The sequence below is a fragment of the Trichosurus vulpecula genome, chromosome 3 (assembly GCF_011100635.1).
Source record: "Trichosurus vulpecula isolate mTriVul1 chromosome 3, mTriVul1.pri, whole genome shotgun sequence".
NCBI classification, from domain to species: domain Eukaryota; kingdom Metazoa; phylum Chordata; class Mammalia; order Diprotodontia; family Phalangeridae; genus Trichosurus; species Trichosurus vulpecula.
The window spans coordinates 137,018,634-137,031,979 of record NC_050575.1 but is presented as its reverse complement, the minus strand read 5'-3'; the positions used below and the strand labels follow the sequence as shown (position 1 = coordinate 137,031,979).

General features: G+C 36.3%; 1 protein-coding gene across 1 annotated transcript in view; it reads right to left on the bottom strand.

The window, feature by feature from the left end:
• Nucleotides 1-1,696: 1,696 nt before the first annotated feature.
• Nucleotides 1,697-13,346, bottom strand: part of SLC7A9 (solute carrier family 7 member 9) — a 49,378-nt gene continuing 37,728 nt past the window's right edge. The window contains exon 13 of the mRNA XM_036752012.1: nucleotides 1,697-1,761. Coding sequence (XP_036607907.1) covers nucleotides 1,697-1,761 — 65 coding nt within the window. The remainder of the gene's footprint in view (nucleotides 1,762-13,346) is intronic.

The following is a 13,346-nucleotide window of genomic DNA, read 5'->3' as shown; positions in this document are numbered from 1 at the left end:
AATAATTTAATTCTAAAAAAATATAAAGCAAATAGCTAGCTTCAGTTGTGGTGGCCTTTCAAAAAAAATAAATGTTTAAGGTAGTATAATTTGGTTTTTTTTTAATTCAAACTTTTTAAAGCTGCCAGTTGGTTCATTAGAATTTTTAATTATATAATTTCATTTTAAAAGTATGGAAGGTGCAAGTGTTATTTTTGTATTAGAACATATACTATTGACAGATTTAAGACTTGTAAAATGTGATGTTACAACTTTTTTATAATGGAAACAAGGCTTTTTCATTTCAGGTTCCACTATAAATATTTTCTTGGGAAAAAAACCTGATATCTTAAATGGTTTAATGTGATGAATAACAGGCAGAGTTTTGTCTTATAGTTTCTTATCTCAGTTGCCTATGGTCTTAGTTACATATCGTAATGGGAAGTGGGAATATGTCATCAATAAAATGTACTTGTTTTCACACAAAATAGCCTCCAGTTTTTTTTTCGTCTTTTTACAGTATTTGTATTGACTAATGACAAAGTAGTAGCTAAAGAGCAGGTCTCAAAGCAAGAGATACCTGTGCTCAAGTCACACCTGATTCTTTTGCCTGTGCCTCAGTGCCCCAGGAAACAGGAGTTGGAGAACAGCTGCTGCTGTGCTGTGATAGCGGGAGTTGGCTTCACTGGTATAACCATAGGAAGGGGACGTTAGTGGGGGGCGGGGTTGGGAAGGGGAAATAAAGGTCAGATTTTATTCCTGGGAATTTTCTCCTCCATTTCAAGTGCTAATGAAGGATGTTTGGATGCCCATGAGAGCCACTGACTTGAAACTACAAGTCAATATAAAATATCAAATTGATGTGATCTGTAAGACGAGAAACCAATGGCTTGTCAATGATGTTCAGCACATACCAAGATGGGATCAATTATCCAGATTAGTTACTGCATAAAACATAGACATAAGTAATCCCTTATTGCTCTGATTGTCTTTGAAATAGCTAACTTGCAAAATTATTTAAAGGAAGCAGATGGTATAGCTGTTATTGTTGATTGAATCTGAATTCAGAGGACTTCAGTTCACATGGTGGCTCTGCCACTTAATATAGAATCAAATTTTTCTGGGCCTCAGTTCCTTCATCTGTAAAATGATGGGTTTGGACTTGACCTCTACATCATATTAGTTGAACCATTTGGGAATTAGAATTTCTGAAATAATCGATTGCAAATATACTCTTCTGAAAAAAAGTTTCAAAGGTAATAGAATCCTGTGTTCAACAAACAAGTGTCTTTATGCAGAGCAAAATGTTAGGTGTTAGAGAAAATAAAATTTAGTTAAATAAGAAACAAAAAACATTTGACCATTGATTTTAAGGAGCTTACTTTACTGACAGTTATTTTAAATAAATGTACAGTTCTCTTTGTTAAATAAGTCACCACCACAACTGTGGTTTTTCATTTACCACTCTCCTAATTTTCAATAGGGCAGAGTAGCTTTCTTAGCTTGCTAATTTTAGCAAACCCCAAATGCTTCTCCTAGCTATAAACTCCAGGCTAAGAGAGAATTGTGGATCTCTTTTTAAAAAAAACAACAGTTATTACAAATATTTGTAAAAATTCTCTTGGAAAAAAACACATGTACACCTGGAAGACATAATCACAAATATTCCATACAAAAATACATCTCTTACATGGCTTGATGTACTAAAAATCAAATGTTAGTTGAGATCTTCTTCTGGAGGGACAACTTCCATGAGCATCTGTAAATGCATGGTCATAGGTTCTGAAATCCCAAAGTTCATATAATTAGGAATATGTATTATAGGTGGCATTTAATGTATAGTCATTAAAAGTCAATCATAGAATTCATTACTTTGATTAGAGATTTTCACTGTTCACTGCCTATAATACAGGGTGTCCCAAAAGTCTTGGTGTAAATTTGTGCAGATTTAAGCTTTCGTAGCTGAAAATGGCAAACAGAATAATAGCTTAAAACTGCAAAATTTTAACCTTTAATAATATAATGCTTAGCACTTAAGACTTTTAGGACACACTGCATAGTTTATTGCCCCTTGATTTGCCATCCTCTCCATACACATTTCCACAAGCCAGAACTGTCCCCTATACACTATTCCCTGCAGAATAATATTTACTTGGGGCTGTTAAGGTTTGTGGAAAATAGAAGCCATTTCATAGAATCTTGAATTGGAAGGGATCTGAGTTCATCTGGCTGAAATTATAACTAAACATTAATTCTTTCTACAAGCTACTCAAAAGTCTGACTTGTACTTCTATGCAGCCTGCCCTGTGTTTGGATACCTCTAATTGTTAGGAAGTTTTTTCTTACATCAACCATACCTAAGTCTGTTGCTCTGCCCTCTGGGGTCAAGCAAAATTCCTCTATCCTTGAGACACTTGAAGATGGCTATCATGTCTTCCCTGTCTTCTCCAGGCTCAACATCCCTTTTCCCTTCATATCCTCCTCTTAAGGTATCATCTCCAGCCTCTTCACTGTCTTAGCTGTCCTTTGTTTTTTTTATTTTGTCTTTCTTAAAATACCCAGAACTGAGAACTATACTCTGGATGAGTTCTAATCAGGGCAGAATGTTCTTGACACTACTTGTCAATGGAATCTGATTTCATAAAGGTTTTTCTTTTGTTTTACTTCCATATCACATTGATGACTCATACCAAACTTGAAGTCCACTCCAGATTGTTTTCAGATGAACTGTGCAGTCAGACCTAGTCATCTCATATTTATGAAACTGATTTTTAAAAAAAAAAACTTAGTTTTTAGTTTTCAACGTTCACTTCTGTAAGAGTTTGAGTTCTAAATTTTCTCCCCCTCCCTCCACTCTCCTCTTCCCAAGACAGCGTGCGATCTGATATAGGCTATACATGTCCAATCATATTAAGTATGTTTCCACATTAGTCATATTGTAAAGAAGAACTAAAACTGAAGGGAAAAACTATGAGAAAGAAGAAACAAACAAAAAAAGAGCAAACAGTCTCCTTCGATCTGCATTCAGACTCCATAGTTCTTTCTCTGGATGTGGATAGCATTTTGAAACTGATTTTTTTAACCCAAGTGTAGGACTTTGTATTCATCCCTGTTACATTTCATCTTATTGATCTATTATTAATCCATAATTAATTATTAGTCCAATGTTATATACTATTAACTTTTTGGATTCTTATTCTTAACCTGCTAGCTATCTGTCTCAGTTTTATACCATCTGCAAATTTGATAATTATGCCATCTGTACCTTTATCCAAATCACTGGCAAAAATGTTCAACAATATAATGAGGGCCAAGCAAGGATCTTTAGAGCATTCCACTAGACACTTTGCCTTTCTCCTATTCTATGGCCCTTCTGGTTTTAGCATCCTAGGACTTGGACTCATCAAAGGCCCCCAGGCACTACCTACCTATGATCTTGGATTTCAGTTCCCTGTTAGTTTTTGTACGTCCTTTTAAATCCAGAGATTGTTCTCTTTGCCAGGAAAAAAGAAAACCCCAAATCAAAAGAAAGGTCAGAGTGGTTTGGCCTTACACATGGAAATCACTGACCAACTCAGATTTTTGAAGACTCCTATCTCTACCTTCAGACAGCTTCCCTTTCTCCTTAACACAATGGTCTGCTTGAGTCCTCAGAATCTCATTCTTGGTGGCGTCTCACTGTTTTTGAGCTGACCTAGGATTCTACCTATTTTTTTCTCTGACCCCTTTAAAATCTCTAAAAATCATAAGGGATGTCATTTTGTCCAGTTTTCTCTGCTCTGTCATGAATTCTAAGATAAGAGTGGTCACTTATTTGCAAGGTTTGCATCATTTCCTGGAGCACAGATCCAAGACATTAATGGAGAACCTCCTAAAGTTTGTCAAAAAATAGTTAACTTCAGGCAATGGACATGGACACTAATTATACTATTGGGAGCCTTTATTGCCAAAGGTTATGAAGTCATGAATAAGGAACTAAAGACCATTAAGGACACAAGGTGTATTTACCTCACTGCTCCCCCAGTAAAGGCAGGGAATGCAGAAGGAAAAAAAAATTGTATTTAGAAGTGAACTTTGTAATGCGGTCCTCTAGGGGGCAGTGGGTCCCCTCTTAACTGAAGAACTAGATTAGTAGAAACAAGTAGTGGTGAGTAGTGTCAGAGAAAGATAGGAGTTGAATTTAATTCCTGTGTAAATTTCCTTCCAACTGTTAGGTTCTGTGAGAGATTAGTGCCTAGTGGAGACACAGAACTCTAAGGTCGTGGAAAAGCCAAGGTAGGGAAAGTCAGGACATATCTGCATCAATGGCCCCACAATATTAGAAATACTGAATCATAAATCACAATAATTTCCTGAAATTTTAAGAATGGTTAGAATCTTTTAAATTAATAAAAGATGAGAAGGCAATTCTTCCTACATGTTGGCATGACAGGACATCTACATTAATACAAAAAATATTAAAAATATAAAAAAAATTTGAGGGTGAAATACTTGCTAAGGAATCAAATAGAACTTGGATTTCTGGAACATAACTTGAAATATAGGGTTGATGGTCTCATGGACAAGGATGGAGGGCACCTAATGCGCTAAAAGTTTATTTGCCAAATGTCTTGCAAATCTAATCAAAAAGTTCAATTTTAGAAGATTTTGAAAGAGAAGTCTGCCTATGTATATTCATCAAGCTAAGTACGAGAGGTAGCTATGGGAAGGAGAAAAGAGCAATTAAGACAAAGGAGAGAAAATCCAATAAAGAAGGCAGCAGTCAAATTCTTGGCTTGGGGTGTCTATTGACGGATATCAAAAGTTTAGACAACAAACTAAAGGAATGAGAGGTTCTCATGCAAGAAATCACAAGGGTTATATGACAAAGGTCCGTATAGTCAAAGCTATGATCTTTCCAGCAGTAATGTCTGGCTATGAGATCGTTGGATTATAAGGAAAGCTGAGCACTGCAAAACTGACGCTTTCAAATTGTGGTACCGGAAAAGACTTCAGGGAGACCTTCGGACAACAGAGATCAAATCCAACAAGACTGAAGGAAATTAACTCAAACTATTCAAATACTGAAACTGAGGCTGAAATACTTTGGCCACATAATGAGAAGACAGGACTCATTGGAAAAAAAAAAACAACTCTGATGTTGGCAAAGACTGAAGGAAAAAAGGGAAGGGGACAGCAGAGGGAGAGATGGAGAGAGAGCGTCATGAAAGCATTGAACAGGACCTTGGACAGACTCTAGGAGACAGTAGAGGATAGGAGGACCTGGCATGCTATGGGCCATGGGGTCACAACTGAAAGACTGAACAACAACAAATGCAAGGAAGCAGAGGTGACCTCATGCGTATCACAGATTTGGTGGGATTATTATTATTATTTTAATGGACAAGTAAAAGGAGGCATGAATGGGTGGCAGTGGATATTAAAATATAATCATGTGAAGAAATTCAGGCTCCAGGGTAGAAAAGTGTAGTGAAAATCATTTGGATGAAGATCACTAGAGGGAGAAATGGAAGCAATTTTTATCATTAGATTTACTATGTACTGCCTGGGTAGAAAGAGGAACTAGATGAAGAATTTGGAAAAGATTATAGGATCATACATGTATTTAAGTTTAATTTTTTTAATGAACAAAAATGTTTTCCTGCCCTTCCATCTTTCTTCTACCTTCCTCCCATTTAAAAATAAAACTCATAAAAATATACATCGTCAAGCAAAACAAATTCCCATAGTAGCCATATCACCGCATTTCATTCTTTATTCATTCATTAGCCTCTCTATCAGGAAGTGGGTAGCTGGCTTCATCTTCACTCCTCTGGGATCTCAGTGGACCTCAGATTTAGAGCTAGAAGGCACCTTAGCACTCCTCTTGTCAAGCCTCCTCATTTAACAGATGAGTAAAACAGAGGCCCAGAGAGGTTAACTGACTTCCCCAAAGTCAGAGAGGCAGTAAATAGCAGAGCCAGGATGCAAACCCAGGCTTTCTGACGCCAGATCCAGAGCTCTTTCCACTGAACCATACAGCCTCCCTTAGAGGCATGATGACAGTTTAGTGATGAAGGAGTTCAGTTAGCCAGACATCTGTTCAAAAGCTCTCTGCAACAAACAGAAGAGCTGAGAGCTTCTTGATTTTCCTTAATGATAACTGAGTCCTTGAAAAGTTGGAGGAGTCAAGAGGAAATTCTATATTTGACTGTCACTAACCGGAAAAATTGGTTACAATGTAGAAAGGAGAGGAGCCTTGCAGGGAAGTGACTGGCTCCCTCCTAGAGACTATGATAGAGAAGAAAGTTAGGCACAGTCTAACATGCACCAGAAATTTTGAAAAAGGAAATTTCAAAGGCTTTATCAACTAAAATTCTACAGGGAAAGCCAGATCAGGAGAGATGGCAGATAATAGAGGCTGAACATGATTGTGGCATGGTCCTAAAAAAAAGAATATCAATAATATATAATAAGCTATGCCAGGGGAGGAAAGTGAGGCAAATAAAAAGACCTTTTATCTACACTCAGACAAGGATTTTTTAAAAAGGGATAGGACCAGGAATGTACTCCTAGGGCTCTCTGAAAATTCACAACACAAAGTTTAATCTGCATAGACAATCAGCAAGAGAATCAATCAGACCCTGATTTGTAAATTTGTCAATTTCTGAAGAGTAAATGCTCACACTGAAAATTTAACAGTAGGCTCTCATGGAGGTAAAAATCCTCACCCTCCACCCTTGGATAGGACTACTGCTTGGGATGAATAGGATGATAATGACAGAGAGAAGGTAGAATTTCTTGATTCCTTTTGTTCTCCTTTATAAAGGAAGATGACCTTTGGACTAAAAAGGATAGAACCAAAATGATAACAGGGATTTACTACCCAAAATGAGTAAAGAAAAAAGGCAGTAGCTAGCTGCCCTGAATGAATTCCAGTCATCTGACCCACATTAACTACATCCTCGGGTCCTGAAAGAACTGGCTGATTTCTGAGCCACTGGTTGTCAGCAGTAAGTGAAAGAACATGGAGAATGAGAGAGAGCTATAGAAGGGTGTATGCTGTCTAGAATTTCAAAAAAGAGGAAAAAAAATAGTCTGCAATATATAGGCCAGTAAGCTTGACTTTGATTCCTGGGAAATTTTTAGAACAGATCATTAAAGAAGCTGGTGAGCCTTTAGAAAAGAAAGAGCCAATATGGTTTCATCAAGAACAGCTTACGCCAGACTACTCCTACTTGGTTTTCTGTCAGTGTAGATCAAGGTTATGCTCTAGATGGAGTTTATTAGCATTTTAGCAAGGCATTTGGTAAAGTATCTTATACGATTTTGTGGAAATGATGGAGATACAAACTAGATGACAGTACAAAATGGATGGATTTGGTTGAATGGCAGAACTGGTTCAATGCAAGCTTGGCAGGAGCTCAGTTGACCCTGTGCTGTTTCATATTTTTATCAGTGATTTGGATAAAGGCATAGATAACATGCTTATAAAATTTGTGGATGACACAAAGCTTGGAGATAACTAACACACTGAACAAGAGAGTCAGGATCCAAAAACCTTGGCAGGTTAGAGCACTGAGTTGAATCTAATAAGATGAAATTCAATAAAGTCTTATACTTTGGTCAAAAAAAACCCAACTAATTTCAAAGTACAAGATGTGGAGGAGGATGACTAGATAATGTTTTGTCTAAAATATTACATTTAGAATTAAAATATTAATTGAATTAAATATTAAATTTAGAAGTACAAGAGATCGTTGAGGTCATTTACTCCAATCTTTTCATTTTACATATGAGGAAACTGAGGTTCAGAGACGGTAAAGCGGAAAAATCTGGGAATCATGAACTCATATCCTCTGAATTGAAATTCAGTGCTTTTTCCTGTGCACAGCAACATGCTGAGCATTTTAGTAGACTGCAAGCTCAATGTGTGAGATAGGGGCCAAAAAAAAATTCATGGGATCTTAGGCTGCATGAAGAGAGGCGTAGCTTCCAAGAAGAAAGAGATGGTCATTTTTGTCTATGCTCTGATCTGATCAGATCATATCTACATGATTATGTCCCATTCTAGTGCTTTTGTTTAGAAAGGACATTAACAAGTTGACATGTCTAGAAAAAAGACAGCCAAGATGGCGAGGGTCCATATGAGGATGGGTGAAATGTATGGAGTCAAATTTGTCTCACATTAGTATCGCTAGGTTACCTTGCTTGCTATACTCATGCTTTGTTTATAGACATCTAGACCACAGGCTTTGGTTTTGGTTTTATTAGTTCCTTTCTTGGATTTTTTTTCCTCCTCTGAATTTCTAGGCATTTCTACTGTGATGCTTCTTATGTTATAAGCTATTCTCCAGTATCTAGCTTGGTGAATATATATACATATATATATAGATAGATAGATAGATAGATAGATAGACATATATACACACACACATACATATACATATATTCATGTATATTCACATATATATACATATATATGCACACACACATAGGAATTTTCCTTTCTCCCCCATTCCTGTTGATATTAAAGATCTGTAAGAAGCCAGGCAAATGCAGCTTTACTAGCTCTTATTTGTTACCAAATCCAGAGGATACGGATTTCGGAGGAACTCTGCACAATGAGGAGCAAAATGAAAATTGGTATTTATAGGCATGAGCATTCAAAACTATTTGGTTTTGTTAAAACAACAATAGAAAGGTGAATCAGTGGAATAAACTTGATAAGCAAAGGTAAGGAGTCAAAAACATCAGCCCAGTGTTTGATAAGCCAAATTACTAGGAAAAATACTCCTTATTCATCAAGAGCTAATGGGAAAACTGGAAAGCAGTTTGGCAGAAATTAGGTGTAAAGTGGCAAGAAAAAGCTGTTATAATGGAAGGAAAGAGGGAGGAGGTGAAATGGAACAAGTAAATCTTGCTCTCATCGAATTTGGCTTAAGGCTGGAATAACATACACACTCAATTGGGTATCTCACCCTACAGGAAAGTAGGGGGGAAGGGAATAAGAGCAAGGCTGATAGAAGGGAGGACAGACTGGGGGAGGAGGTAGTCAAAAACAAACACTTTTGAAAAGTGACAAGGTCAAAGGAGAAAACTGAATAAAGGGGGACAGGATAGGATGGAGGGAAATATAGCCTTTCACAACATGACTATTATGGAAGTGTTTTGCATAATGATACATGTATAACCTATATTGAATTTCTTGCCTTCTCAAGGAGGGTGGGTGGGGAGGGAAGAACAGAGAGAATTTGGAACTCAAAGTTTTAAAAAACAAACGTTAAAAAAAATTGTTTTTATATGCAACTGGGAAATAAGATATACAAGCAATGGGGTATAGAAATCTATCTTGACCTACAAGAAAGTAAGGGGAAAGGGGAGGAGGGGGAGGAGTGGGGTAATAGAAAGGAGGGCAGACTGGGGAAAGGAGCAATCAGAATACATGCCATCTTGGGGTGGGGGGAGGGTAGAAATGGGGAGAAAATTTGTAACTCAAAATCTTGTGGAAATGAATGTTGAAAACTAAAAAATAAATTAGAAATTAGGTTTAAACCAGTATGTATAACATTTTGCAACCATAAACTCCAAATGGATACTTGACTATAAAAACTCACGGGATAAAAAATTATGGAATAATGGAGAAGAGCTATTTTTCCATAACTATGCCTAGGGGAACAATTTTTTGGACTTTAAAAATTTATTATTTACTTATTTTAAATTTTTTTGGATAATTTTTTTAAAAAATTGAAAGTCATTCTTTATAATGAAAAAGAAAAAGAAAAAAAAACTAGCCAATACACTGAGTCTGACAGCACATGTAATATTCTACATTTGCAATCTCCCAACTCTTCAATGAAATAAGGGAGGTTTATTTTCTTACCTCTTCTTTGGGGTCAGACTTGGTCATTTTAATTAAACAGCATTCAATTTCATTTTTATTTTGTTCTTTCCATTTATATTGTTGTAGTCATATTTTCCTGATTCTGGTTACTTCACTTTTCATCAGTTCGTATAACTCTTCTCATGTTTTATATTCCTCAAATATTAGAGGGCAGTAGTATGACACATGAATATGTCAAAATTTGTTTAGCCACCCCTCAACTGATGGGTATCTACTTTATTTCCAGTTCTTTGCTACTATAAAAAATGCTATAAATATTTTGGCATTGGCTACTCTTTTCAATAATATGAGCTAAAACAATTCCAAAGGACTCCTAATGAAAAATGCTATTTAACTCCGCAAACAAAACTGATAAACTTTGGGTATGAATTAAAACATTTTTCCCACTTTATTTTCTTGCTTTTTTATCTATTACTAATATGGAAATATGTTTTGCATGACTTCATTTGTATAATGGGTATCTTATTGCTTGCCTTCTCAATGGGTGAGGTAATGGGTGGAGGAAGGGAAAGAATTTAGAACTAAAAATAATTTTTCATAAAAACTTTTTTTTGGTGTATCTTGGATGTTTCTTTTCATTATCTCCTTGGAGTATTTGCCTAGCAATGGGATCTCTAGCTCAGTATTTTAGTCATGTTTTTAGCAAAATTCCAAATGAATTAGTGTACTTGTCTTTCTGCAATTTCTCTGGCATTGACTATCCCTATCTTTCATTATCTTTGACAACTGATAGCGTGAAGTGAAAATTCAGAGTTATTTTAATTTACAGTAGGAACAGCTAGATGGTGCAATGAATAGAACGCCACGGTTGTTGTGAGGATCAAGATATAACAACTGTAAAATCCTTAGGATAGTGCCTGGCACATAGTAGGTGCTATGTAAAAATTATTATTTCTCTTATTAGTGATATAGCTTGTTGAATGTTTGCATTTTTCACAGAAATATTTGCTCATATTCTCTGACCATTTATACACTGGAGAACAGCTCATGCTCACACATAATTTTGTTGCTTCTTTTCATACCTCAGGTATCAGACTATTATCAAAGATATTTGAAGTAAGGTTCCCCTTCCCCTCCCCCACCCATTTTATAGCTTCTCTTCTTATCTGTCTTATTTTTTGTGATTACCCCCATCCCTTGTTTGGTGAAGAACTCTTAAGGGGAACAGTTCTTTACTAAAAAAAAAGGTATAAAGCTGATCATAGAAGAAAACAAATTAAATTTATATTGCATTAAAATTTAAAGCTTTCATGTGAACAAAATCACTGAAGATTGGATATAGAGAAACTGACAAGCAGGGAACATAGTTACATCAAATATCACTGATAAAAGTCTAATATCCAAGCTATACATCAAATATCACTGATAAAAGTCTAATATCCTAACTATATTGCCACAAATATATAAGATCAAGAAGCATTTCCTAATAGAGACGTGGTCAAAGAACAAGAACAGTTTCCAAAAAAAAAAAGAATTACAAAATGTGAACGACCAGATGAAAACATGCTCCAAAGCACTTATGATGAGAGAAGCAAATTAAAACGGTTCTGAGTTTTTAACCTCAGCCTACAGATTGGCAAAGATGAAAAAAATAAAAGCAGTCACAGTTAAAGGGTATGTGATGAGATAGAAACACCAATAACACTCAGAGTGGAGCTGTGGATTGGGGCAAGCGTCCTGGATGTCAATTCGGAATTATTAAAGAAAAGTGGCTAACCTTCTAATGAGTGGAATTTGACGAGAAAAAAACCTAAAGCTTCATGGAAAGAAAAGCTCCCTAACAAAGAGAGTTATACAAAAATAGAATGGACTGCCTTGGTAGATAACAGGATTCCTCTTACTTGGGTCTGATAGATTGTAGGAGGAAGGAAGGAAGGAAGGAAGGAAGGAAGGAAGGAAGGAAGGAAGGAAGGAAGGAAGGAAGGAAGGAAGGAAACATTTATGAAGTACCTACTATGTGTCAGGCACTGAGATAAGCACTTTACAAATATGATCTTATTTGATTCTCACAACAATCCTGCAAGATAGGTGCTATTATTATCCAGACAGAGTTTAAATTACTTGGCCAGGGTCACAGCTAATAAGTATCTGAGTCTAAATTTGAACTCAGGTCTTCCTGACTCCCAGGCTAGCCCTCTCTACACCATGCCACCCAGATGCTTTCTTATTTAGGTGTAGTTTAGATTAGGTGGACACGGAGATGCCTTTTACTTCTCAAATTCAGTGATTTTGTGATTCATATTATTTGACCCAGTGACCCCATCACTGGGCCTATGTCCCAAGGAGGTAAAATAAAGAATCAAAAGTCAAATATAATAATAATAACTAGAATTTCCATATTCCTTTAATATATGTCATCTCACTTAATGTTTGCCGTCCTGTAATGTAGATACTATTCTTACCTTATTTTGCTGATGAGGAAACAGAGGGTGAAAAGTGACTTGACTTGCCCAGGGCCACACAATAAAAACTAAACTAAAACTAGTCTTTCTGATTCTAAGTAGAGCATTCTATCTGTAATACCACCTAAATACCTCCCTGCCCACCCCCCGCCCCCTGCCCCGCAATGTATATACCAAAATATTCATAGGAGTACTTTTTTATGGCAGCAAAGAACTGGAAACAAAATGGGTGCCAATTAAAGAGTGACTGAAAAATCCATGCTATTACAAATGTATGGAATGTAACTATGTGGTAAGAAATTAATGCAAAAAAAAACTAATGAAAAGTTGTATAAGTTAATGCAGTGAAGGGCAGCTAGGTGGCGCAGCGGATGGAGGGTTGGACCAGGAGTTAGGAAGATTCATCTTCTTGAGTTCAAATCTGGCCTCAGGCACTTACTAGCTGTGTGACCCTGGGCAACTCACTTAACCCTGTTTGCCTCAGTTTCCTCATCTGTAAAATGAGCTGGAGAAGGGAAATGGCAAACCACTCTGTTATCTTTGCCACGAAAACTTCAAATGGAGTCACAAACAGTCAGACATGACTGAAATGACTCAACAACAAATGCAGAGTGAAATTAGTGTAAGTAAAAGTACAATATTCACAGTAACTATAACAGTGTAAATGAGAAGGTCACTAGAAGTAAGCTCACTGAAAGACCAGGGATGGTCTTGGAGGACAGACTGGGAAGCAAACCACCCTCCTTAAAACAGAGAAGGGGACTACAACAGCAGAAACATTGTCAGATTTTGTCGGTGTATCAGGTATTTTTGCTTGATTATTTTCTTTGCTACAATGGAAGGTTTAAATTAATTTGGAAGGAGCGGGGATGCGTTTCTAGAAATGATCATAATGTATTGACAGAAGGCATTAATAAAACTTTTTTTTTAAAAGAAAAGATAGTTCTGTGGAAATAACATTTAACTATATGAACAAATACACAAAATAAATCAGAAAGAGTACAGATATTTTCAGATCTTAAGGGCAGAGACTAGTGGTATGTTTAGTTCAATGCCAACCAAATTAGTATTTTATATTGTAT